At 39.2% G+C, this 27,359-nt stretch overlaps 2 protein-coding genes across 3 annotated transcripts in view; one reads left to right on the plus strand and one right to left on the minus strand.

Moving 5' to 3' along the window:
- ctnna2 (catenin (cadherin-associated protein), alpha 2) overlaps positions 1-27,359 on the minus strand; it is a 267,738-nt gene that overhangs the window by 86,522 nt on the left and 153,857 nt on the right. The gene's annotated exons all lie outside the window — the stretch shown is intronic.
- lrrtm1 (leucine rich repeat transmembrane neuronal 1) lies at positions 12,144-16,604 on the plus strand. Its single transcript, XM_020100469.2, has one exon. It carries the CDS (start codon positions 13,367-13,369, stop codon positions 14,942-14,944), a length of 1,578 nt encoding a protein of 525 aa, XP_019956028.1. The 5' UTR covers positions 12,144-13,366; the 3' UTR covers positions 14,945-16,604.

Raw genomic sequence — 27,359 nt, forward strand, 5'->3', positions numbered from 1 at the left:
AACAGTCTTTTCTGTTATTAACTGGGAAACATAAAACCCCGGAATATCTGGACATAATGTAAATGCACGGTGTGAGGACAGATCAGGGGATGGGACTTAGTGTCACGGTGGGTGTTTGGGATTGATGTCTTTTCAAAGGACATCTATTCTCCTCCTTCGTCTGACTTATACGAAATGCAATGGTCACAGCTGTTCGTGTCCCCACGGCATTTTCAGGAAATGAAAATGACATCACCCTTGAAAAATATTGGCCGTCATTTATCAAGCGTCTTCGAAACGGCACATTAAAAACTAGGAGACACATATGAACCTCTCTACGACTGATTTATTAAACTGTTGCACAACACCTAAATAAGCACTGATTTGATCACAGACTGATAAATTGATTCGACTGTGGAAACAAGGACACGCAGAACCGGTCCCTAACATATGACAGACCCAAATGTATGTGTGTTTGACAACTCTTGGCTGACAAAAAGAGATGCCTGGTACACAAATATTTTCCATTTGCTACATGAAAAAGAACATGGCAATATTCTCAAAGCAAACACAAGGACTATGAAATCTGATAACTATATATCTAAACAGACAAACGATCATACAAATTATAAGAGAAATCTTCTCAGAAGGACATTAATTATATTTTTTATAAAACCTTTCATGAAAATTTAGTGTTTGGCAAACGTTGGCCATTTTAATGCCACTATGAGCTCTGCCTGGCAATAATAGTTAGGCAGCAGTATAACAGTAACTTGAATGCCTCACAAGGACAGGGAAGTGTGCCCCGGGGGTTGTCAGCCTTATTTTCAGTGCTATGACAGGGTCAGGTCTCTGCTGTAGGTTACCATCTTAATTATGCATCATCCATTTGGTGCAGGTCTCTGATGCAGGTAGGCAGCCACACCAGACAGTGGCTCATAGAAGAAGGACATGATGAATAATGTCGATATCTAAACTCTGCTCTGAGCAACTTTTAAAAAGAGTGATACGAGGAGTTAATGTAGCTGTGCGTCATCACTCAGGTTAGAAAGACTGGAAATAATAAGTGATGCTAGCAGCCCCCAAGGAATGCAATCATCATTACACAACACAATAGCTGGCCAAGTTGAGGGCCAACTGTGTAGCAACAAATACATGTTTTAAGGAGGGAAACACAGAGCACAATACACACATACAGTATATATATACACGCACACAAGCACAAAGGCTGCCGAGATGAAATGAGGCTGAGATTTTTTTTTGTCTTGTCAGAGGATTTAGTTGTCATTGTCTGGTGCCAGAGACGGCGCTCTGCGTTTTAATAAAAGGGTGCCATTTTAAATCCTGGGGCCTTATGATGTGGAAAAAATTGCATGTTTAACTTCCCATACAATGTAGGACTTGGGGATGTGTCATCATGTAATGGCACAATACACAAGTCTGACACACCTTTTGGAATCTAGTTATCTGTACATTGTGCCTGTGGTCAATTCACTGTATGTCATGGTACAGAACAACCTGTAGGAGGATAGATAATACAAGGTTCTATGGGCTGATTTGTAGTAATGACGAATCTGGGTTGTAACTAAGATCTAGAGAAGGTGGTCATTTTCATTTGATGGTAACAGTATAACAACTCATTAACGACCAGAGGATGTAAGTTTGTGTTTGCAGTAACTTTAGTTTATTCATGACCCCCCAAACAACAAAGGGTTAGGCAGAAATCCAAATCTAAAAATCCATGAACTCCATGAAATGTTTTTTAAATCCGAATATCTGGAATATCTTCAGTAGCAAATAAAAATGTGATTGAATTCAGGAAAATCGTTGTTCATGCAGTCAAAACAAGCATGTAAACTGTCTGAGTGAGAGTAACGAGTAACATTCGTTATTCCTGTGTCCTATATATGAAGTTTGAAAAAAAAATCGCCGTTCAGGTTTTCACAGTAGAGCAATAGTTTATATTGTCAATACCTTAAAATCTTATTTAATATAGAGAAACCCAACAGTTCCAACGATTGATATTGTTTGTTGCTGTAATAACATTGGTTGGCTGCTGATGACGTAGCGAGTGGTCGTAGGAGAGGATTTTCTAGACCTCTCCCTTGTGGCTCTGTTTGGAGCAAAAGGCAATTCATATCTAGGGGTAGGGCCATGGAGAGGAAGTGGAACACGGCCTTAATTACTCGTAGGTGTGAATGGTTGTTCGTCTTTGTACGTCAGCCCCATGACAGACTGGTGACCTATCCAGGATGTACCTTGCCTCTCAATGTCAACTGAGATTGGCTCCAAGTCCCCCCCTGACCCTCAAAGGATAAATGGTATGGCTTAAGGATGGATGGATGATTTTAATAACCATTCATAGTATTTTTTTGTATAATTTATACTGTGAACTGAATGTAAGGAGCAAGCGAGCAAGGTTAGGTCTATATAGATCTTTTGGAACCTTACCTAATGAACGAATAAGCTACCAAAACTTTGTTTTTCATTGTTTATGTTTTTTAAATCAAAGACAGAGAAGTAAATTATGAATACCAAAGCTTATAAAGATCTTCTGTCTTTGAATGGTCAAATCTATCTGGAAGTTGGGTATTAGATTAAGCAGATCAATGATCATATACATATATATATATATATATATATGTATATGATATATAGGTGTGAAAATGATATGTTGTCTCTGTCTGTCGGCCCTTCAATTCCCTGGCGAACTGTCCAGGATTTAACCCACCTCTCAGCCAACGTCAACTGGGATTAGCTCCAGCCCCCGCAATCCTTAAAGTATAATTGATATAGATATTGGATGGTTGGATGGAATGTGATTTGATAAAGCCTTGATGCAGCCTTTTAAAATGTGACATTTGACTAATGCCTTGTTAAGGACTTTGTAGTAAAAAGTGTTATGTATTTGTAAATGCAACTTTTAGTTCCTGTGATAACATCCATCGTCGTCATCCATCTGCTGCATGATAATTACATTGCTAACATCTGGTTTTTCCATTTTAAGGTAAAGCATTTTTTCCTGTCAGTTTGCCCTTGTTTATACTACGTGCACATTTTCATTCACAAATCTAAAGTGACGTGTTCCCAAAACAAACACTGGTGTGATGTATTCCATATGTAAACACCAAATGCTACACAAACAATCACACAGACACCTCCAGAAATATCAATTCCAACTTTCCAGTAAACCAATCTGTCTGGTATGTATGTATATATGTATGTATGTACACCAAAAAGTACCACATGACCTTCAATCCAGGGTCTTTTTGTTGTTATTGTATACTGTGAGCTCCAAGGACAAAACACCCTCTGCATCTACCTTTGCACTGAACCACAACAGCTCAGTGGCTGGAAATAAAATGTCCTGCTCTTGTTCATGTAGATTTTCTACAGGTAGCCTTGTTTCATCACACACCAATAGACAGCCATGCTGGGTATTAGGGACAACTCTGAGAACTGGAGCTCAAGACTCCATGGGAATTAAAAAAGTCCAACTTTAACCACTCCAAGTTCTAAAAAAGGTATTTTGGGGATTCCCTCTGTGAGAACTAACAACATCCCTCCTCAGGTGAGACAGATAATGGTTAAAGACTATCTACCTATCATCCTCTTACATAAAGAGAAAGATAATGAAAAAGTAAAACATAAGCGATCTACATCTGTAATAGAGAACAACACTGGTAGTAGATGATTCACAAGTTCATCTGCTGTGTTACTGCAGAGTGTGGTTCCTCTATGTCTACCATGTGTATGACATAATAATGTGAGACACAATTATGTTAGATACTCCCTGGACTGAATAAGGCCCACAGGCCAGAATTAGCTGGAGTCTTTGAACGATTTATGAATGAAGGCTCTGAACTGGAGATACAGTACAGAGCAAAGCTCTGGATAGTATCTCTAAAACAATAAAAATACTTATATAGATAAATGCATCACATAAAAATAGATAGAATTACCAGAAAATCAGATCATAAGATTGAAAATAAAACCCTGTGAACAATAAAAATAAAAGTAATGTTTAACTTGACTAACTTTAATTGAAGTAAAGTCATGCATAAGTGCAAAGAAAAGTGAAAAGAAATGACTTTCAGATTTGGAAAGTCATTGTTAAAGTCTGGTTTGTGGGCTAGTTTCCCTGATATCTATCGGTAGTGTTTTCTGCAGCTGTGGGGCATGATTGACAAACAGCTGCCTCCCCAATTTTCTTTCAACCGAAGCCAAGGACCTTCAATAAAGCAGTATGATTGCAGTGTTCTTGATGACAAATAGCTAAGATGAGAGTTAGCAGTATATCTCAAACCTAGTCCTCCAAGAAAGAGAATTACCTAAATCCAATTTTAAATGTTTCAAGAGGCCAGTGCAGAGAAACTAAATGCAGATGTAAGTGCTCTTTCTTCTTTGTTCTGGTAGCCAGATAGCCAAGCTGCAGAGTTTTGCATCAGGCCAGTGAAAAGTGCATTAAAGTAACAGTGTCATCTTGACTTAATAGCATGAATCAATTTTGCATTATTTTTTACTGTGTGTAAAGAAAGATGATGTGTCTCCACTTCATCCCCCCATCCAGATATAATGCATGATCTAGTATGACATAATTTTCAGCCAGAGTCTGCGCAGTAGTGATCGGGAGACAGAGCTGAGGTGGAGAGTTCAAATCATGAGTCAGTCTCAGCTGTCAATCATGATGTTTCACCACGTTTTTATAGCATCACAATAACAATTAATACCAAATGTATCTGATCAAATTGATAGTGTGATACGAACTACCTAAATGACAGAAACCATCTTTAAAAAAAATTCTTTGATAAATGAATTTTGACATTTTGGTTTTGCCCACGTCACATTCACTGACACGGAGGAGGAATTCATGATTTATATTGCAGCCAGCCACCAGGGAGTAATCGGGACACTTTGCCTCCCCACATGGGAAACCATCATGTCATCCATCGTTATATACAGTGTATGCCTGACACTAAGAAAACACCAAGACCTGTAACCTCAGATTCAATACAGGGAGTTGATATATAAAATAATTCATACTAGGGAATTTGCAACTGTAGCATGACTGCATATTCACAATAAAACATTTGCACCCATCAGCTCAAGATTATAGTGTTTACCCACTAAGTTTAATTTCCACAGAGCTAAAGTCTCCCATTGCTTACAATGTTGCCTCTTATAAAGTAACGCAATAAATACAATTTTCATTGTATTAAACAAATTCCCTCAAGGAGAGTAAACCAGTAACAAATGTATCCCATGAATAGCTTACGTCTCTGTGCAACACAGCTCGACAGTCTTTAAAAACCACTAAAAACAAATGAAAGAGCCATACATTGACATCAGGTGATTCTGAAACAACTCTGACTGCATTGTGTATTTCTTAGAGTAGCTCCTTGTTGGGCTCGAGGCAAACGATTCTGTTTACACTGCTTTTCTCATCGTTTGATGAGCCGCGAGGAATAACACCCTACACCTCAGGGTTCAGAGGAAATATGTCTGTGGATGTTTATCAAATGTGCTCATGTGCAAGAAAATGAGAGAAGGCATTCAGTAGTTTCTCCACAATATTTATAGAGAAACCTAATTTATAAACATTGTGTACACACCTTCCATGTAAGAAGAGTTTGCTGGTGACCCCTGCATACTTCTAAGACTTCATGCCCTGAATCTTTTTATTTATTCTTTTTTTTTTTTTTTTGCAGGATACTGGTAATCAAAACATATAATTTCCCAACCTGGAAATATCTGTTGCTTTAGCAAAGACACCTCTCATTATTTACAAACAACTATTTAAGATGATTTAAGACAATATTATCTAAATTAAACAGACATTTTGATTTGTCATGGTAAGAAGAGCAAGCGTTTGTTTAACAATGCGTTAGCTATGGCTCTATTTTGGGTCCTAGTAAGTCATGACAGTGTGACAGCAAACAGTCAAGTACAAAACCAGAAGTCTTCAACACAATCAGCTAAATGGATTTAGAAACAACATGAGTTTTAACATGTGCATCTACATCTTCCTACTGTCATACGTCAAAAAGTCTTCCATGATGGAACATGACAATATCATACATGATGCATGGCTGGTGCATAGGGGCAACATACATAATATGATAGTTTAGCATTCATTACATTTTAAAGTCTGGCAGATAATCTACAAATGAATGTAAGATTGTGGAAATACTATCATATGATTGTTCAATGTTTGATTGTAATCTCAACATTTACTGATTTTGTTTGCATGTTCGAGGCTCTATTTGAAGTTTAAAAGAATACTGTAATTTTGGATTCACTCCAAAGTCCAAATTTAAAAGACTTGGTTCACCCCCAGTAGTTTCTGAAATGAATTTCAATGTAGTCGTGTTTTTGGACATTTTGCAACTACAGTAATTACTGTCAAGGTTAAACATCCGTGAAGGAGAACACCACCACCTGTGACACTAAATGAGCAGCAGGGTGTTAACAGTTAGTTTTAACAGAATCAGTACTACATCAGAATTGGAGTGATATTTTAGATAAAAGACTTTTGCACAAAATGAAACAAGCTTGATTGAACAAAAGCAAAACCAACCTTTGAGTAACAGAATTCAACTGATTCCTATTAAAGGTTCCAAAGGTAAGGTGTGAAAATGTGAAACACAAAGACCTTTCTTGTGTTACAAGGTGCATCTGTCCCTTGCACTACAGGCTCTAATGGGATTTTACATTGATCTTTAGGTATTCTAAACTTTACTTGCAGTAGGGACACTGCGGATAAAGGCACAAGTAATAAGTCTTTCAGGCTTTTGCATCAGAGACTCCTCAGTTCGATGCATTCTAGCCTGCTTCATCCCAACATGAGAGAGGTTAGTGGACACATGAAGGATGTGGAGGCTTGTTAGGATCTGAATGAGGCAATAGGCAAGAGAAGTCAGGGTTATCAAAAGTGAGGCCACGCTGCTCGAGAGAGCTGAGTTTTGAAAACGGGCTTGGTGACTCTCAGTGGGATTTCTGCGTCATCTGACATCACAACAAAGTTCCTCTGGCAGACAGAGCCTCGTTCTGGGCACTGTTTGATGTAGTCTCTGAAGCCAGAAACGTTATAGAGCCAGAACACAGCTGGATAAAGAAACACACTCAGTAAAAAAATGTTGAAACATGCAATTGAATTTAACACTGAATATGGAAAAACCAACACACAACCTCCTGCCAATATGTGGGTGAAGAACTGGATGTGGCAGGTAGCTGTAAATATCTACCAATGTGGTGCCGGGTGAGGAATTCAGATTTTGTTTCTCTGTAAAAGCAACACTGACAGTGTGACTGTTCTATGTTGTGACACTGTAAAAATCAGTCTGTCTAGTCTCCTCTCAAAATCCAACACCTCAAATTGGACATACAGTACCAGGAATTTAGACCCATATTAATTTTCTTTCACACATACAGATACACACCTTCTATCTTTCCATCTGTCCATCCATCCATCCATATTCTTTGTCCTGTTATATATGATTATCAGTGATGAAAACTCAGTCGATGCTGTTGTGTCACAATAAGTGATTTTTCTCGTACTTTCCAATTTGTGGTACAGCATGGCTTTTGGCCTGTATCTTTGTGTACTTGACATTTCACGCTGTTAATCTGACTCCCATGGAGTATTTGACTAGCCTCACTCATGTGTCTGTATACAGATATTCACTGATCTTGTATGTGCGAGGCTTGTTAATAATAATACATCTCTGTCTGTCATTCTATCAGGTTCTGGCATCACTGACTTCACTTTTTAACACAATTTAAGACAATTTTATTTACATTAAAAACAGACATTTTGACTTTTCATGGTAAGAAGAGGAGGAGTGTTTGTTTAACCATGCATTATCTATTGCTCTGTTTAGTGTCCCAGTAGGTCATGACAGTCTGACAGCAAACAGTAGTGCACAAAACCAGAACTCTTCAAATGAATCAGCAAAATGGATTTTAGACATGAGTTTGAACATGTGCATCTGCGTCTTAAAGGGGCAAAGCCTGCATGGTTAAGAATGAGACAATGAAAAACAGAAACAACTGACCCACATGCATTTGTAACATTGGCACTACGCTGCCAAGACTAGTCACCATGTTCATGTTCATGTCTTGGCGTGAAGTAGAAAAGGCTTTAGTCCACCCAACACTATAATCTCTGCTTTTGAAAATAAAATGTCATCCACGCAGAGGAGGATCAGGCTGTATCAGAACCTGAGGGGCTCAGAAAAACAACACAAAATAAAGTGTTATATGTGTGGCATGCTTGTGCTTCGTGAATAAAGTGCAGAGCATTATTTTGTTTTGGAAGTGAAATCTACAGGTGGTTCAAGATCATGTGTCCATCCATAGATTTATTGGCCCACTTTTTATCCCCTTTTCCATCAATGTTACTATTGTTTACCCTTTTGGCCTTTTCAAGCAGATTCTGAATTCTTTCTTTTTTCATTGTTTTGTCTCTTGGTAATCAATCTCTTGAGGTCCTCCTCTCTATTTATAAATTCTATATACTTAAAAGCGTGGTGGAAACATGGGGAAATCACGAGTATGACATTGATTTTCTTCTGTTTACTGAAGCAAACTTTGCATCACAAAAAAACATGCTTCAAGGAGTTGTAACCCACAGTGAAAGCTGTTTCCCCCCAGTCACATGCTCCAATGAACATTATGATGGTATCGTCTTTCCTGTTTTGTTTAACCCAGCAGCAGTTAGTGTGAGCAAAAGGACAACAGAGAGAGATGTGGATTTTTTGGGTTTATTCTGTAGTAAAACTTGGATCGCATAATAAAACCAACCTTGACTGGGTTACTGACTTCACAATTAAGATTTTGAAGATGTATATCTGAGATAAGTCTATGATGGTAATAATTTGCGATGTCCACGGCAATCTCAATTTATCTTTGAGTAGATTTCTTCAGATTTACAGTTCATCCTCAGTTGATGGTTATATAATGGGATTATTACAAAAGTGAAATGAATAAGCCTGATGTTAACTCTCTGTCCACTTGTGACCCTTCAAAACTAAGAGAATCCTCCGTCCACTGGTGTTTGAATTCAGTTGCGGATTGAAACATATCCTATGCCTTTTGCTAACCACAACTGACCCCCACCACCAGCCTTTCCCAGCTGCCCATCAACATTATCTCTGCAGCGGGCCAATTAGTTATCATCTACATTGTTTTGTCGGGCTCGCACAATCAGACGTGCTCTGATTCAGCAAATTATTTCAATAATGGGCTTGTAATCATAGATGCTGATAATTATGAGTCTTTTTTGATCCCTCAAATCAATCCAGTCTGTTCACGATAAACCGTAACCTCCACTTTGTTTTATTGTTCAACATATTCAAGATGTGACATTAAATCACAAAAATGACTGGGCTATAAAAAAATGTTTTTATTAAAAGAAAAATCTCTGTAAAATGACCATATCTGTTGTCCATGTGAGTCATGTCACTAGGCACATCTTTTTCACACTCACACACACACGGCAATACACTTCACCTCATACTGACTTTACCTCCAAAGCAGGGAGCCAAAGCTCTTAAAGTCTTAAAACTGATGGTCTGGATACTCTCATCTCCTGTTCGGTGTGTCAAGTCATTATAGGGCACCAAGTCATTAGCTGATGGTGTAGTCATCCATTACAGTTAAGAGGGAATATAGCAAAGGAAAAGCAGAGATGATTCCAACTTCACGATGTCCAGATCATGTGAAGGGCAATTTTTTCTTCAGTCTCCTTGCTGCTCAATGCATCATTGTCCCGATGCAATATTCACAGAGTAATTCAAAATAAGATTTAAGAAATAAGAATATGGTTTTATAAGATACATTCACTGGATGATTGGACTTCTTTTAATTATTTGGTTCCTGATCCATAATTCGTCCTTCACCGGCTTTACATTGATACATGTGACAATGACAGAATGGCTAGGATGTCTATTAACCAAAAATGTGTTTTTCCTAATGCAATTTAAAATAATAATAACAAACAAGTGTTATGATTGAAGAAAATAAACACCAGTCACATTGTACCTACAACAATGATACTATTCCAAAGCTGTGGTGATGCTGGCATGGTCAGAAAAAATAAAGGGCTGTTTGGTTTCTTGGTGGACCTACAGTATAACTATTGCAATCAAATGCTATGCCCTATAGTGTGCAGTCAAGTGTTATATGTTGTCATCAGGAGTATAAAATAGTCTCAAATCATTTGAAACATGTCTTAGCTGGTGACTGATTTACAAATGATTGTTTAAATAAACAGCCAGCTTAAAAAACATTAGTGGTGAACAAAAACTACTTAACAGTCGATGCAGTCACCATCCAGTGGTAATTGTGGTATTTTTGGTTTGATTAGACACAATTAAGTCTAATTCACTCCCCTGTTTCCTATAACACTCTCTCTCCCCTGACTTTAATATAGTATCATTTCAAAGCTGTAGTTTAGTCTTGACATCATATGCCAATACATAGTGGAGAATAGACATAATATAGTGGATAAGTAGAGTAAAATTAAATTTTAAATCCTTGTTACAGTAATTGACTCTAAAGCAGAGCATATGAGCAGAAACAGTGATATGATAAACATCTGAGGAAGCACAACTCAAACCACGTGGGCTTTTACTGTAAAAGTTTTACATTACAGACGCAGTTCCAAGGTTATCAAAATGATACAGTATATCGTTATTTTATTAACTTTTAAATAAAATCTATCCTCATTATGACTAGATCTAGTTAATATAACTACACAAGGAAAAGCAATCGGCATTGCTGTCTGTAATAACAACATGCTGTAAATGTTCATTGTGGATTTTGTCCTTCTCTATCAAAGGCTATTATTTGTGTCAATATGTATTTATCTCTTTACATGAGGCACTGCACCTGGGTTATTAAAGGGGCATCATTAAAGGTTCAGTGTGAATAATTTAGTGACATCTTGTGGGGGAGGAGCATCTTGCAGCTGAATACCCCTCACCTCACCCTCCTGTTCCAAACATGAGAGAGAACCTGAGGGAGCCTTCAGTTGTATATAATAATATAAATATAAACGGCTCATTCAAGGGTAAAGAAAACAACAACTTGTACAATTTAGAAGAAACACACTAGTGAAAACATCATTAAGATTATTTTATATTCAATTTCTGCACATATATCCCTTTCACCTAAATCTTACATACTGGTCCTTTATAACCTGTTTTTGTAAATTTCCTTCAATTTAATTTTTGTTCATTCTAAATTCCTTTTAAGAATGCTTGACAAAAAAAGCAATAAACCCAGGGAGACAAAACTGCAGATGGTAAGAAAGTTGGCTGGTATGAGGAATGGAAGACACGGTCACAGCTAAATATTTCAGAAAATCAATGGCAGAGCATTGACAAGGCTAGGACTAATTCCAGTGAAAAACAAGGCGAGAACGGGGCCTTCAGAAAGAATATTTGTGTCATAGTTTTATGCTGATAATAAGTGGCAAGCAATCACATCTGCATTCAGAATGAATAGCCTTGCTATAATTGACAATGGCACAGAATGGCTGGCCACAGGACAGTTTGATTAAATGAGGAATGTCATACTCCAGTCTTGACTCATTGTACTCTAGCCTTTATGTTTAGGAAGGCTAAACAATGAATATTAATAGACTGAGATTGAGACATTACACAAGACATTATAATGTATGATATATAGAAGCTGTAATTGCAATAACACACATGATAAATAGATACTAGAAATTGTGTCATCATCAAGATGTTACAGGTGCAAGATCTCCTTCTATTTGCAGCCTCTCTTGATTGTTGACATGAAAAGGTTTCTCTGCTTTAGGGGTGGAACTAATATTCAACACCCATTTTGTTCAATGGACGAATGTTATTTTGCAACTCTGAAATTAGAAAACTGCTTTCTCACAGCGACGTCAAAGGAAAAGGAGGCAGACATAATATGGCCCAATTCATTACAGTCAGAGAAGGAAGGAGGGAGGGAGAAAAGGGAAGGAGAGAGAGAGAGAGAAAGAGAGATAGAGAGAGATGAAGGTGGTGGGTGAGGGGGGGGGGGTTCATTAAAGCTCCTGGTTTAAGCCCAGCCCATTTTGAATATGTAAATGTCTCAGGCACAGAGAAAAAAACTGCAAGAGAAAAGTGAGGAGGGAATAGGGGAGGGACAGAGGAAGAGGAGGGGAGCGGCATGAACAAGTGAGTGAGCGATCAAGGGAAAGAGAGCAAGAGAGTGAGGGAAAGAGAGCGAGAACTCTGAATTGTGAGTGGCTTACGACACTCAGTGAACAGAAGGCGCTTCTGCATGCGCTGTCAGTGTACTGGTCTGCTGCAAGGGATTGCGCGCTCCTTTGCTTCCCACATTTACCGCCCTGCCTGCCTACCAGCACCAGCCGTTAGCAGCCTCTTCCAGCTGGCTGAGAAAACACCCGTAGAGCGAGGGATGGAAGGAGACCTGCAAGCTACGGGGGATACAAGCGGCTTCTTAACCGAGATGAGCCACTGAGATGACACGGAATACTGTTACACAAGAAGTGAACAGGGTTCACCTCTTTAAATCCTTTTTTTTCTCTCCCTGCATCCCTCACTGAAAGCATGATTACCTGCTTGACTGGATTTAAACCTCACAAATCAGTGATTGCTGCCAGAGATGGACGATAATACGTGCTGACAGATTTGCGGAAACTTAAGCAGGAAAGGGGAGAGGAACAGAGCAAAACAGACATTTGAAAAGATTTTTCCTTGGTCTCTTTTTTTTTTCTGTCTCTGGTTGTCTCTTCTCCCCTCTGATCATTGCAGCAGAGGACTGCGGAGGAGCTAAAGAGACAGAGCTCATGCATACAGACAGGGGAACTTGCACTTCCTACCATCACGCTGAAAGCTACTTGAATTCCTTCTCTTTCTGGCTCTTTCACTTGAGGAGAACTAAGACATTGTAAGCCTGCCAAGGATCTGGTGTCCACTGAAAAGGGAGAAGGGAGGGGGGGAGAATTTGTACCACAGTGGGGTCTTTTTTAGATTCGCACATAATTAGTGTCGGGGCACAAAGCGAGAGGCTGAATGGAGATTGTCAGCTTTTGGATAGGGGTGAGTAGGAATCTTATAAATAAGATCTGTCAGTGAGGACATTTTTTTCCCGACCCCTTCTGCCTACTGCTTGATTTTTAACACAAGCACAGGGACTTGCACTCGATCCTTCGTATTTTTGACAAGGAGTCCCTTGTTTGCCTAATTCAAAAATATCAAATCACTGCCTACAAGTGAAATAAAAAAAAAACTGGATTAATTAATCAATTAAATAAGATGTGATAAATATGATGTGAAGGTGCAAAAAAAAAACAATATCCAGAGTGGTTCAATGGACATTTTCTCAGTGACATCCCTGGATATTTATGCTAATGGATTTCCTTCTAATTGGACTGTACCTAAAGTGGCCACTGAAGAAGCCCCCTGGGTTGATACTGTATTCACTGGGCATTTTTCTAAGAACGGTTCCCTTGGTGGAGGGGGTTTGTCCAAGGCTGTGCCGCTGCGACAGCAAGCTGCTGTACTGCGAGGGGCTCAACCTCACAGACATTCCCCGCAATCTGAGCAGTGCCATGGGCCTGTCCATGAGAGAGAACAACTTGACCGAGCTGCGTGAAGGCCAGCTGAATGGTTTGTCACAGCTCACCTGGCTCTACTTAGATCACAACAACATTGACATCGTAGAGGAGGCTGCATTTGACAGGCTGAGACGTGTGAAGGAGTTAGACCTGAGCAGCAACCGGATTGAGATTCTGCCAAATGGCACCTTTAGGCCCCTCCCCAACCTACGTATTCTGGACCTCTCATACAACAGGCTGCAGGCACTAGAGCCCGACCTGTTCCACGGCCTTAGAAAGCTCACCAATTTGCATTTACGCTACAATGCTCTCAAATTTGTGCCAGTGCGGATTTTTCAAGACTGCCGGAGTATGCAGTTTCTGGACTTGGGATACAACCAACTACAGAGTCTGGCTCGAAATTCCTTTGCTGGCCTCTTCAAGTTAACAGAGTTGCATCTTGAGCACAATGAGCTGGTTAAAGTCAACTTAGCCCACTTCCCTCGCCTCATCTCTTTACGTACTCTATACATGCACAACAATCATGCTACAATTGTTGTCAATACCCTGGACTGGACATGGCATTTTTTAGAGAAGATTGACCTGTCTGCTAATGAAATCGAGTACATTGAGCCACATGTTTTTGAGAGTGCACCCAACCTCAAGGTTCTAATGCTGGACTCCAACCGTTTGACCTCTGTGGACCAGCGTATCCTGGATTCATGGTCATCTCTGGACAGCATTACCCTGGCAGGGAATGACTGGGAGTGCAGTCGCAACGTGTGTGCCTTGGCCTCTTGGCTGAGTGCCTTCCGAGGCCAGCGTGACAATTCCCTGCTGTGTTCAAGTCCTGACACTGCACAGGGCGAGGATGTGCTGGATGCTGTCTATGCTTTTCAGCTATGCGAGGTTCCCCCAATGGAGGTAACTACAGCAGGCCTGTACACCTCTACTAGGGATCTGGCCCAGGGTGGCTCTGTGTTCCTGGGCCCATTTACTCAAAACCCTTATGAGGGTGAGGGCAGTGAAGTGGTCACCAGTTCTTTCACTGTCACAGTGGGCCATGATGACCTGGAGAGCACCATGCAGATTCAGAAGGTGGTGACAGGCACTATGGCGCTCATCTTTTCCTTTCTCATCATAGTGCTCATGCTGTATGTAGCATGGAAATGCTTTCCTGCCGGAATAAGACAACTGAGGCAGTGCTTCAGCAGTCAGCGTCGCAAGCAGAAGCAAAAGCAAAGCATGCAGCAGATGGCTGCAATTTCTACTCCGGAGTATTATGTTGACTATAAACCCAACCACATTGAGGGAGCTCTGGTAATCATCAATGAATATGGCTCTTGTACTTGCCAACAGCAACCTTCTCGGGAATGTGAGGTGTGATCCTGCTTTGTGAGTGCGTCTTGAACTGTGATTTTCTGGATATACAGTAAATCCCTTTTTTGGATTCACTGGGGAGGGGGAATATTGCAGGACAGAAGGATTAAAGGGATCTTTTGGACACTTTTTACACAGCATCTCACTGTGACGTGGAAGGAGCGTGCTTTATGCAGCTGACTATTTCAAGGTGGATTTACTGTTCCCGCTATCCTCTCCTGATTTGAGGCCACAGGGCATAACGGGCACCTAACTCTTGGACCTGTTGATGCTCTACAGAATGGTACAGAACGGAATACATCGTGGGAAACAAGGCTTTTTTCTCATGGATGGATAATTGAGCTTTAATGTGTCTTTCTACTTCAGGACAAATAATTATTGTTTAAAAATAAACTGGGAACACATAAAAGAAGAAAAAAGAGAAAAAAACCATTTGTATTATGGTAAAGAATATTTGACAAGCATCTAAAATATTAAAAAACCTGTTTAAGTTGGATTAAAATGTAAAAATATGTCTGTGTAAAATATGTTAAAGAAGAAGTGCAAGTGTGGACAAAAAAATGATACAAGATAATCTATTTCTTTTGTAAACTACAAAAAATGTTTAAATAAATGAACTGCTATTCACAGTAAACTCATTTGTATGTGAGAAGCCTGTCAGAGAGGATGAATGACAACAGGCGCAGTATTTGCGCTCATGGACTAAAAATCCATGTCTCTGCAGTGTATCGAACCAAAAAAATAAAAGGAAATACTAAAAGAAATGAGGGCCAGAGGGATATCTGCATCTCATCTTCAATGTAAAGTCCATGGTCCGAATTTTAGATCTCCTCTGTTTTAACTCTCATATTTGTTGTTTTAACATTCACTGTGTTGGCTCGCTTTCAGTGTAGTTTCTTTCCCCCCTTCCCATTGCCTGTGTGTGAATAGATTCGAATGATCTATTTCATCTTAATCACTAAGCATATTTTCATATTATTATATCACTATTTGTGTACCATACAAGTAAAGAAAGCAGAGTGTCAAAGATCTAAAGCTATGTCTCTCATTGTTTCTCCCCTCTTCGGCTTTCACAGAGGAGTGACGCCTCCTTTCACTGATTCAAGCACACTTAAGAGAATGGTCATTTGAAATCATGCTTATTTAAATTAAAACAGCTTCAGACCAGCTTCAAGGAGGTTTTGCACTTAGACTGTAATTCACTGTGTTTTCATGTGATCTACAATGTTTGTCTATTTTGAGCTCTCTCTTGTCTTTCTCTCTCTCTCTCGATATATATATATTTATATATATCCTTCTTCTGGTGTTAATTTTGTAAATTAGTGCACTGACAGATGCTGTGTTTCCTCTGACATGAGCAGTGTGAGTGAGGCGGAGGAGGAGGGTGTCATGTGTGAGGAAGATGGAGAATCTCCACAGCTGCAGAAAGAGGGAACAGACTGCTCTCTAGTGTGCATATTCTTAAACTGTGGCTGCATTTTTCCTATTCTGCACCATATTCTAGCAACTTCCACAGCAGGGGTGACATCAATATGATGAAATTGCAGCAGCTTTTCTGAAAACAACTCAGTGCATCAATTTGCATCGTTTTTTGTGTTATTTTGCCATAAATTAAGATAATGTTTACAACTTGTAAGTCAGCAGGAATAAAAATGTTTCAAGAACTCATTGACAATCATTAAATAGTTCCAATAAGATACTATAAGTATGAGTAACCTTGTAAGTACAGCTGGTGTTCTTTGCACAGTGGGATGTATGGTCAGACAAACAGGTAAGACTTGGTTGGTTCTTCTTCCAAGGTTCACTTGGTGAATTTGAATTGGGAATGAAACAGAGCCTGCGAGACAGCTATGCCTCTGAATAAGGGCCAAGGATTTACAGTCCCTCAGGAAATAATTTCTCTGAAAAAAAATAATGTTTTGCTAAGGTTGAGGATTAATTCTATTTGAACTGGGCTAATTATTAGTGGTTCTCACATTTAAATGCATTGACAAAAAGTTCCAGTGATTACAAAAACAGGCAATGTCTTTTACAGTATTATGTTGAGGCATTGCAGGAATAGGACAAAAGTTGCAAGCTCTTAAAAATAAATGATTCAATTTGAGTTAATTCTTGAAATCACAAGATCTACGAATCCTGGAGGGACTGACAAAGTGAGCTGCAGGATTTACATATTCATTTTCCATCTTTTCCTCAGACAGCTTGTAGGATTTCTCCCAGGTAAAATCCTGCCACGTACTAATTGTCCATATTAATATGAGGGGTCTGCTGGGAATTCAGTGTCTGCACTTGAGTGCACTAAATTCAAGCCATTCTCTTACTATTCTTCGATAACTAAGGCAGTTTTCATGTATTACATGTGTTTCAGGCGACAGTATGACTACAAAGGAGAATTATAATTTAAAAGTATATTATTTAAAATACTTTTCAATTTCAATTCATCACACACTTTCCAAAACTATGACGTGGCTGTATTTCTAAGTGTTATAAAAGGCTACAAATTCTAAAAGCTATAATGTGTGAGTTACTTGAAGATGTTTCACCTCCCTTTTGTGACAAACCAAGCAAGTCCATATAGCACCAAGTAATACTGTGACCGGATGACTGAGCATCTTCACAGACGTGTTTCTGAATATGTGTGTGCAAGTCTCTGCTCATAACTGTGTTGGTTGGTTGTCTTCACACATATTCCTTCCAAATGCTTAATTATAGTTTTTCATCTGAAATGAGCTTTGGCCATCTGGAGCCCGTAGCAATCATTAACATCAAACCAGTGTCTGAGGAAATAGATGGAAGGCGTAATGTGAGCAATGTCTGAAGATATGTTTTGCTGTCAAAGTGAAATATAATACCTAAAATGTATTCATTAATTTGGGCTATTAGCTCATAGGTTGACTGAATTAGGAGTCTGCATTCACTGCATGTCGGGCTGATGAAACAGAAGCACTACACTTTGTGGGTATTTCTCAGGATACATGTTTTAGGAAGTGTTAATAGCTTAACGTTGCCTTGTGGGATTTATGATCCATTTCTCATTTATGGCACCAAGGACGTCCCACTTCAAGCCTCAACATGGCTGTTCATCATAATCTAGAGAATCATGTGAATGCAAACGACTGCACTATGCATGGCAGGGCACCATGATGGGAACAGAGATTTGTTTTACTCTCTTCATCTTCTCATTCTCTCTAGAATTCTCAGCCCCTTCCAATGGCCCGATAAACATGCGGCTGCAGGGTAAATTTGAGGTTGTGAAGCTTCATTTGTATAAATATTGGATGATGCCTGGCAAAGAGGCCAGTACAGGCACTATTGATTTCATTTCACTCTTTTCTTAAACAAGCAACCAGGGCAAAAGGTGATGGAGAATGGCCCTGCATATTTTAAAAGCTTTGAGTCCTGCGGGCTGACGCTAAACTACTTTAGACTTATCTCTATCCCTCCTCACCTTCCTCTCTCTTTCTATCCATCTCGCGCCCTCTCCCTTGCGTCCGTGAGACACACAGTAAACGTGGAGAAAAACATCAATTCATCTAACTGACAATAGATCAAATCTCTGCTTGACCTAATCCCAGGGTGATAATTCCCTGAGGGGAGATATGTGCTCCCAGACAGCATCCATTATAAATGCCTTGATTGATGATGCTCAGTAAAAATCAATACAGATGAGTGGTAACCAGAATGATCATAGCAATAACAAATGGATTCATCCTTTCCTCAGATTTTCAGTTGTACACTCATAGTTGAAGGGGATATGTTTCTAAATGAAAAAAAACTATGATTGGTTGAAGTGGTGTCCTTAACGAATCAGATCACTGTTCAAAAAAACATTAGATTGTGCATCTTGTAGAAGTATTTGGGCAGAAAAGTGTGACATGTGTTCTGTACTTTGCAGAGCTGCAGCTGTTTTTCAGTCAGAGGATATACAGCACAGGGATTGCATGTATATTAGTGCACATACTAATAGTTCTGCAGCTACTGTCTTGTAGAATATGTGTTAAAACCTGAGGATGTGGTGGATTTGTACTAATGCAGGATATACACAAGCACAACAGACCAAGGAAAATCTCGAATTATATATGTGCAATAGAGAGGAGGAGTCACTAAACAAAGGTGGATATGTAGGCATGGAATCACTGACACACAGAGTAAAAGGTCATGACAGTGAAATGAGAAAATAAAGGAGGGGGGTGTGAGGCACAGAAAGTGGGGCATTCTGTGCAGAACATGAGGTGTGGGTCAGAGCTAAAGGTCAAACACAAACAATAGAACGACCCTATAGACTTAAACTGCACAGGTTGTTGCAAGCCCAGATCCCTGCAAACAAAATGTAGCCTCACTATCAATCAGCAAGCACTCTCGCTCAAACATCGAAATTATTAAGAAAACAGCATATCATAAAAACAACAGTGCGATGCAGTATACAAAAATGGTGTGTTAATGCAAGTGTCCCTGAATGTTCTGTACGGATCCTTTTACCGGTGCAGTGGTGTCTGTCAGTGACAAAGCATCACTCTGCAGATCTTTGGGAAGTAGCTTGCATCACAACCTGCAGCAAAGAGGGGGACTGGGGGGGCGGGGGCCGGCCTTAGAGACGCAAAGAGATCCTTAAAAAATAAATTAACCTGGCTTCCTGTGAGGGGTATCGATCGGCCAGCATTCTGCCTTCTCATTGGGACTGGGACTGTGCTGCATAATTCAGGCTTAACACCCCCTCATAACTGGATGGAGAGCTAAATCATGGGGGGCAGCATGTACTGCAGTAGGCAGCAAGGAGCCGGTGATGACTAATGACAGTGTGTGGGTGGCTTTCCACTGCTTCTTTTATAACAGGTGGGTTATTGGGATCAATATTCTAATCATCATCAACATCATCTGTGAATCCAAAAGCTCTGACACACTATTTTCTCTTTTATTGTTCACTCTCTTTCTCTTCCTCCTTTTCAAACGCTGCTTTCTGTCCCTGCTGTAAGTGTGATGTTGCAGCACTGAATTCAGTGAGAGCCGATGACAAAATGCTGGTGTTAACACACAAGCTCATAATTAATTAAAAGAGGGCAGCGAATGGAAATTACACCCACACATTATATTGTAAAGAGATGTCTCTCCTATTCAAATAAGAGATTTTAACACTTAAAGCTTATGGTTGCTTACCTCCTCTTATGGGGTGGGTCAAATTGTGCAAATAATAAATTAACTAAACTAGACACAAGACCAATAGGACACAACTATATTCACTACTGAGGCTAACTCTCCAGGTAGACTTCACCTCTGTACGCCCACGGCTTCATTTACATTATACTCAAGCAACACTGAATTAATAATAATGACGGAGGAGTCATTATTCTTCCTTACATAGATAGAGCGGTGGAGGCTGCTGTGGAAGGTGAAATTGGCCAGAGAGCAGGGCAAGGTTGGCAGCTGAATATTCATTACACTGAGTCAGAGGGTGGAAGGGGAACAGGGAACTGGTTATTTCAATGTAATAATTATGACTATTGTTACTCTAACCATTAGAGTGTATTTTTAGTTAACTTGCCATGGCTTTGTTTCTGATGGTTATGTCTGGCCATTTACATAAAACCTCAGGGTCAGTCAGTGAGACAATACATCGCAACAGCTGAGCCTGCATCTGGGGCTTCATGTAACCTGTACACGAGCAGATGTGGATCAGCTCCTAATATCAAGAGTATTAATGGAGGCTGAAGTGCAAAGCTTTGGTCAGGACTGAAGCAGGATTTTCTATTCATCCGTTAATGCTATTCATACCTCTACAGACAGACCCTGTTGAAATACACAGCAATAATAAACTGTGAACTGTGGGAATCATGTAGGTTATGTACGTTTAGTACAGCCAGTTCTGTTCCTCATGTGTCAACATTCCCACAAACAGTCAAATTAATAAAACGCCTGCAGACGTGTGTCAAACACATAGAGATAGAAATCAATAAAATATATGAAGGAGCTTTCTGTATGTATACTGTAAGGGCATATGAGATTATTGTGTGTAGGAGCAATACAGTACATGATTTCATATTTACTTTACCTTATTGAAACAAACACAAAATAATACACTATGCAGTCACAGCAGTGACCAGTATAAGGGTGAAATACTGGATATGATAATGGAAATGGAAGATAACAGTGAAAGGATTTGAAGCAAATTGTGTAAATTGAAAATTCTATATAGGTTGCATTAGAATGGCTATATATTAAATATATCATAGAATGTGAAATGCTTTGCTTAACTTTTAATTTACATAAATAATCATGGTAAATATGATTTCCATATAAACATTTTAATATCAAAGAAGTGTTTAACTTGATTCAAGGGACCTTTTGCTTTATGACTTTCAAATGAAGAACAATGTTGTGTGCATCTGTATTTCCTGCTGATAAATATCAATACAAAGAATAAATCTATTAATCTACTTCTTCCCCAGGTGGCTGTCAGAAAAAAGTAAGCTTACAAAGTCTGAAACTAACACAAACAAATACAACAAATAAGATTTTTATGAATATCATTATGGAGCCTCAAAGGCTGATTTTTAAACTTAAATATCAGCCAGATTGCTACTCGGAGGACACCTTGGCCTTTTCAACAACTATAAATTAAGCTTTCCCGGATGAACATTTAGATTCACAGTGTTAAATGTGGGCACAGGCAGCTTTTAAAAGACCTCAAACAAACAAACACAAAGAAAATGAATAAAAAGTGCATACTGGGAACTGGGTTCAAAAACAAAGCCTGTTTTTTTTCGTCTTAGCTGATGAGTGTGAACTTGTTTGCCCAGTAGACAGACATCAGCTCAACTTGTATACCATGCATTCCAAATGACTCATCGGTATAACTGCATTGTGTTTCCTTTTTCATAGACAGACCATTTCAAATAAAACTCAAACAAAAACACTTTAGCCATTCACTTTGAGTTTTCATAGGTTAACAGCGATGTTGTCCGGGCCTCTTCTTGAATAAAACGTTAACGCAGGTTAAGGGAAGTAAAAATAGACAGCATTTATCTTTTTCCATTTATCTGATCAATGTCAGGATGAATAAATGCTATTCTACTTGATCTCTGTGCTCCTTCTCTTCTCCCTATCTTTGAGGCCAGATTGGCATCTTTCCAGTAGCCAATGAGATTGGCTCCATAAAATGGAATTGCCCCATTCTCCAAGTGTCAGCTGAGCAAAAGGGAAAGCGTTCACTGTTTACAAAACAGTCACGCTAAAATGCATCCCGATGCAATGAATACTTAATATGCAATTTTGGTTACATTCTCACGTTGACAGTCAATGTGTACAAGCTAATCCTGCCCAGAGGATTCAAAGTCAATACAACAGACGCACTTACCTGTCATATCCAACACAAGGAGGGAGACCAAGGGATGCACAGAGAAAAGAGAGATAGAGAGAAGGAAGGGCTTGTTAAAATATTGTATATACTTGTTTTTCCGTTAACATTTCTGACATTAAGAAGAGGTTAGTTAAAATATCCTTATGTGCAAAGATAAACAAGCATTAACTCAATCCATGATCAGAGATATATTTCAGAGGCAAGAGGTTCAACTGCAGCAGATTACAGTGAGATTAGAAGGCCTATGGAGAAGGGTACTGTATGGACCGCAGAGCTGGCAGTACCACAGTTAAACTGACCGGGCATTTAATGTCTAACTCGTGACAGCCATTGTAGTCTACAGTGGAAACAGGAGGGGAGCACAAAGACAAGTTTATAACTTTGGTTCTGAGCAACAGTGCTGTATAAATACATGAATGTTCCTGATCATCCTTTCTACCAGTTTACATGAACAATAGAAGAAACGGTTGGCTGATTTCTCACAAGACACATTGCTCCAGCTCACCAGGATAATTAATGGATGCAAAAAGATCAACTCAAAAATACATAAAACATAAAAACAAATATTGGATGGATAGATAGATAGATAGATAGATAGATAGATAGATAGATAGATAGATAGATAGATAGATAGATAGATAGATAGATAGATAGATAGATAGATAAGTATAAACACCAGAGATACAAGTGATATACAATAAAACTAATGATAATAGTACCAACTCAAATATTATAGCAATAAGCTGGTGACTTATTTGTAATATGATATTCATATTCACTGAAGGTGAATAAAACATATGGGGGGTAAAAAAATAAAATCTTTACTATTGATTTTCCTTTTTCTACATTTTTTTTAGAGGCAGGGGAGTCAACATTCACTCCAAGGATGCATAATGCTGTCAGCACATATCAGTAATTCCATCACAATGGCTTTAAATAAAGCATAGCATTAAAAACAACTCCTCAATCACTAGGCATGATATAGTCGAGGAATCCACCCACATCAATCTTCTGTGATTGTAAAAGTGTACTGTGATATATTATATGATAACATGAGGGGGATTCAGTAAACAGGCTATTCTAAATCCAGGCATATGACAACAAACTATTCCCTCCAGAGTTTTACAGGGTTTCATAAACATTTGATAAACCATCGTCTGGTTTAACAGATGAACTCTGTTACACACTATAAATCGGATGTGATCAGTGCTCTGCTTAAATCCCCTCATTCACACACACTGGTGGGATATGTGATCCTCATTTACTATTTATTTAACTCTTGTTTAACTGACATTTAAAAAAGCTGATGAACTTGAATAAATCAGATGTTTTATCATTTAGATTTTCTGAAACCATCAACCGAATCAACCAAAGTTACATTTACACATTTAGATTAATTTGCATGTGTTTAAGTGTTGTTGCCACTCAGTTCATTGTATTCAGAGACAGACTAAGGTGTAATATAAAGCAAATTTATGGCGAATGTTAACTGTCAAATGTCCCTCTTGGCTGCTTTGGATATTCTGAATGGACGAGCAGGGTTCTCCTATTAGGTTGGAAAATGAATCCAATAACTTTTGAAAATGAACCTAATAACGTTTTGAACAAAATACATTTACCATCATTGAAGCTAATGTTTTGTGACAGCGATATTGCTTTTAGTTAATGCATTACAAATTCCAATTGGCTCCAGTTTCACAGCGAGTGTAGTAATGACAAATGGGAATAATTCACATTGCATCATCAAAGAAGAAATTAGGTGTGATTCAAACAGAAAAAGTGCACTTCTCATTGGTCTTCACTTTTGTACTTTTATTGTGAAAACTTTAACGTGGCCCGGAGCCCAAATGACCAGCTGAACTGTGGGAGTGCGGTGAGAAGGAGGGAAGTGCTGAAAATGCATGTAAACGCATACAGTGCAAGTTCAGTACATCAACCGGCGAACGCTCCAGTGGGAGTGTTGGATTCAGTGACGTGAAGAGGAGAAAAGAAAAACTGGAGCAAAAAGGAAAACTAAATTCAGGGAAATGAAAAGATTGTGGTCTGTGCTTATTCTACCCATAACAGCAGCAGAGGAAGTTATGGAACTTGGCAACTCTTAATGGCAAGAAAGAGAGTGCTACAAGTGTACAAGTGCTCAGTGAAATAGACATGTTTTTGGAAAACATGGAGGAAAGGGACTATAGAACAATATAGTGAAAAAAGTAAACACAAGAGAAACATCATGTTGAAAAGACTCAGACAAGCTGAGGTGAGCTCCGCTAATATGCAAAATCTGACACAAGAAAATGTATTATTTGTGGATATTTTGCAGCATTAACCTCTCTTAATAGCTTCCACCTCAACAAGAATATTGATTTGACATTGACAACTCAGGATCCCTACAGCGGCGTGGCATTGACGATTTGGAATCAATCCAGAGAAGGGAATCTTTCTCTATTACACTCAATACTGTATGATCGCAGTGGCGTTGTTGTTTGTTTTTGACCTTATTTTCAATAGATTAGACTTTGCACTGGATTAGCAAGGTTAGACTTTAAAAGCCTTTCCCTGGGATCGTGACAAATAAAGAGGTTTAGGATGTCTTTACACAGATCTGCCTTATGTGTTTCAACAATTCTGACCACCTTAATCCATTAGGTGTCAACTTCAGCAGCATTAATTCAATCATTCTTATAATCAAAATGCTAGCTCTGAGCCCCTGCTGCGGGGCTTAGCAAGAGTGTGCTGTGGATGAAAAGGCACATTAAAATGGGTTGGAGCATGCAATCCTCCAAAAAGGCATTTGCTGCGCTCTGCATGCATCAAGGACATGCAACAGTAAGGTCAGGATCACACATCCCCAGAATACTGAATAAGTCAGCCTCGTGGGCAGGGAGTCTGGATCCAGCCCATCCTCTCCTGTCCAATGGTAAAATATCTGATTGCTCTAGATTCCCTGAAAGCTTGTTAAAAACGTACAAGTGCAAGTGCAAAGTCTGGGACGCATTAGGTATGTGCCCACATACACAACAATAAGAACCCATTTGAACATATTACACAGTGCACACACTTAAAATCTGCTTTTTAGGTCCTCTTTGATAAATGAGAGCTAACCACTTCACCCCATCTCCAAATGTCAGAGCCCATAAGCTATCATCTGACGATGCATTAGTCTATGAGGGCAACAAAAGTGTTAAATATAGAGTAAAGTATACAGTATACTGCAAATGACTGGATATAAGTCTCTACACTAAAATATATGTTGCCGTGCTCTTTTTTATTTTTTGAGAAATCTGCATAGACTGCTGCCCTGAAAGCATGCTTATGTTGTTGCTAGGTAACCACAGTCTGCTGCTGTCCTACTGTCTGCTACTTTGCTCTCAGTAGTTCATGTCCTTCGAGCTGAAGAAGAGAAAAGAGAGTGGACAGAAACAACCCAAACCCAAACACTCTCCGTCATCACAGCAGTAGCTCTGCTGTAGAAGAGGCAAACAAAATCCCAAACTCATTTGATTGAACAGCAAAGAAAAAGTAGCTGAACACCTTTCAACTTGGGGAGCTCAGGGCATTTGTGAAATTCATGCAAGGTGTTCTGGGTGGATAAACATTTTTCTTCTGCTGGGTGCATAAGCAGCAATCAAAGCCCTACAGATCCAGAGAACACAATTACAAACACCAAAATAACACAGGTGTTCCCTGCTATAAAGGTGTGTGTGTGTGTGTGTGTGCGTGTGTGCATGTCTGTTTGTGTGTGTGTGTGTGTTTGATCACAGCTTTGCTGGAGAGACAGAGGTCTCTAATTTCATTCACTGAAGAGTTTTTTCCCCTGAAATCAACGGAGTCTTAGGTTGGAACACGATTTTCTACAGTTTTTTGGGAATTGCAAAATAAAAAAGTCAACATCAGGGCTGGTCAAATTTCCACATTTCCTCAGAGCCAGTCAAATGAGAGCAGAGAGTATAATTCACATGTTTTTTTGTGAGTGGAGCTGCATATGCACGTACCCTTCAGGCAAGTGTTGTTTCCTCCTACACTGAAAGCATTTGGGACCCGATTGTGGGAGTGGGAATGAGAATTGTTGTTTTAAAGCCGACACTAATGAAACCCATGGGTCCGCAATGACAATGGGAGAATGTTTAAAAGAAAAAGTATTTGCTGCAGTATTCAGTACAGTCTCTGCTTCTCATTTTCCATTGCTCATGTGCCTATATGTGTGCAGTTGTTTGTGCAAGACATGGACATGGCTGGTTGAGGACCACACACATAACATCCATTCAACAACTGTTAAAAGCTCTCGTTCAGTCCTCTTTATTGTTTTTGTCTTTTGAGTGTCCCACAGTCACAGTGTTGAACATTGTGAAAAAAACCTGTGGTGGTACACAGTAAAGATTTTCTTTACGATATAAATGCTTCAAAAATAATTCATCTAAGTGAACCTAACCCACTTTATTTGTTCTTTAATTCAAGTATCCAGATTCCAAACCAAATAAATGCCTTCAAGCAGCAATTCCTCTTCGAGAACGTGTTCTCAGCTCCTATACATTTAGAAAGGGATGAGACTAAAGGTTTCAGTCTATTGTGAGTCTTGCACATTGAAGCCTGAAAGAAGGTGTTTTTACATGTACAGTCTTTTGTAAAGGGGTAAGAGCAAATAATGCCTGCTGAATCGTATTGTACTCACAAAATATATTTCGCTCACAAAAAATAGCAGGGACATCTCAGTGCAGCAGTCGTGATTGCACACTATATTATTTAATTTATGTTGTTTGCATTGTATATGGACTTTTCCTATCCGTCTTACTCAACTTTCAAGGACTGAATAGTTCACAGCTGATGGGATAAAGTTTACATTGAAACTGTCTGAATAACATATCCTATAGTTGCAAAGAAATTTCACTCTGCAGTGACCAATGAGCCAAAGTTGCCCCAGAGTCCTGCATATTGCTTAAAAATTAAGGGGGGACGCCCAAAACAAATTCTCTCTGTGCAGCTTTTTGCATTTATAGTTTGGTGGTTTGAGACCCTGAACTGACTTTTAAATATTTCAAATAAATCAATTGTACATCCTCAAAAGCATCTTTGCAG

The sequence above is a fragment of the Paralichthys olivaceus genome, chromosome 8 (genome assembly GCF_024713975.1).
Source record: "Paralichthys olivaceus isolate ysfri-2021 chromosome 8, ASM2471397v2, whole genome shotgun sequence".
NCBI classification, from domain to species: domain Eukaryota; kingdom Metazoa; phylum Chordata; class Actinopteri; order Pleuronectiformes; family Paralichthyidae; genus Paralichthys; species Paralichthys olivaceus.

Excerpts from the sequence above, each read along its gene's own strand:
- lrrtm1 (XM_020100469.2), top strand. The coding sequence starts at position 13,367 with ATGCTAATGGATTTCCTTCTAATTGGACTGTACCTAAAGTGGCCACTG.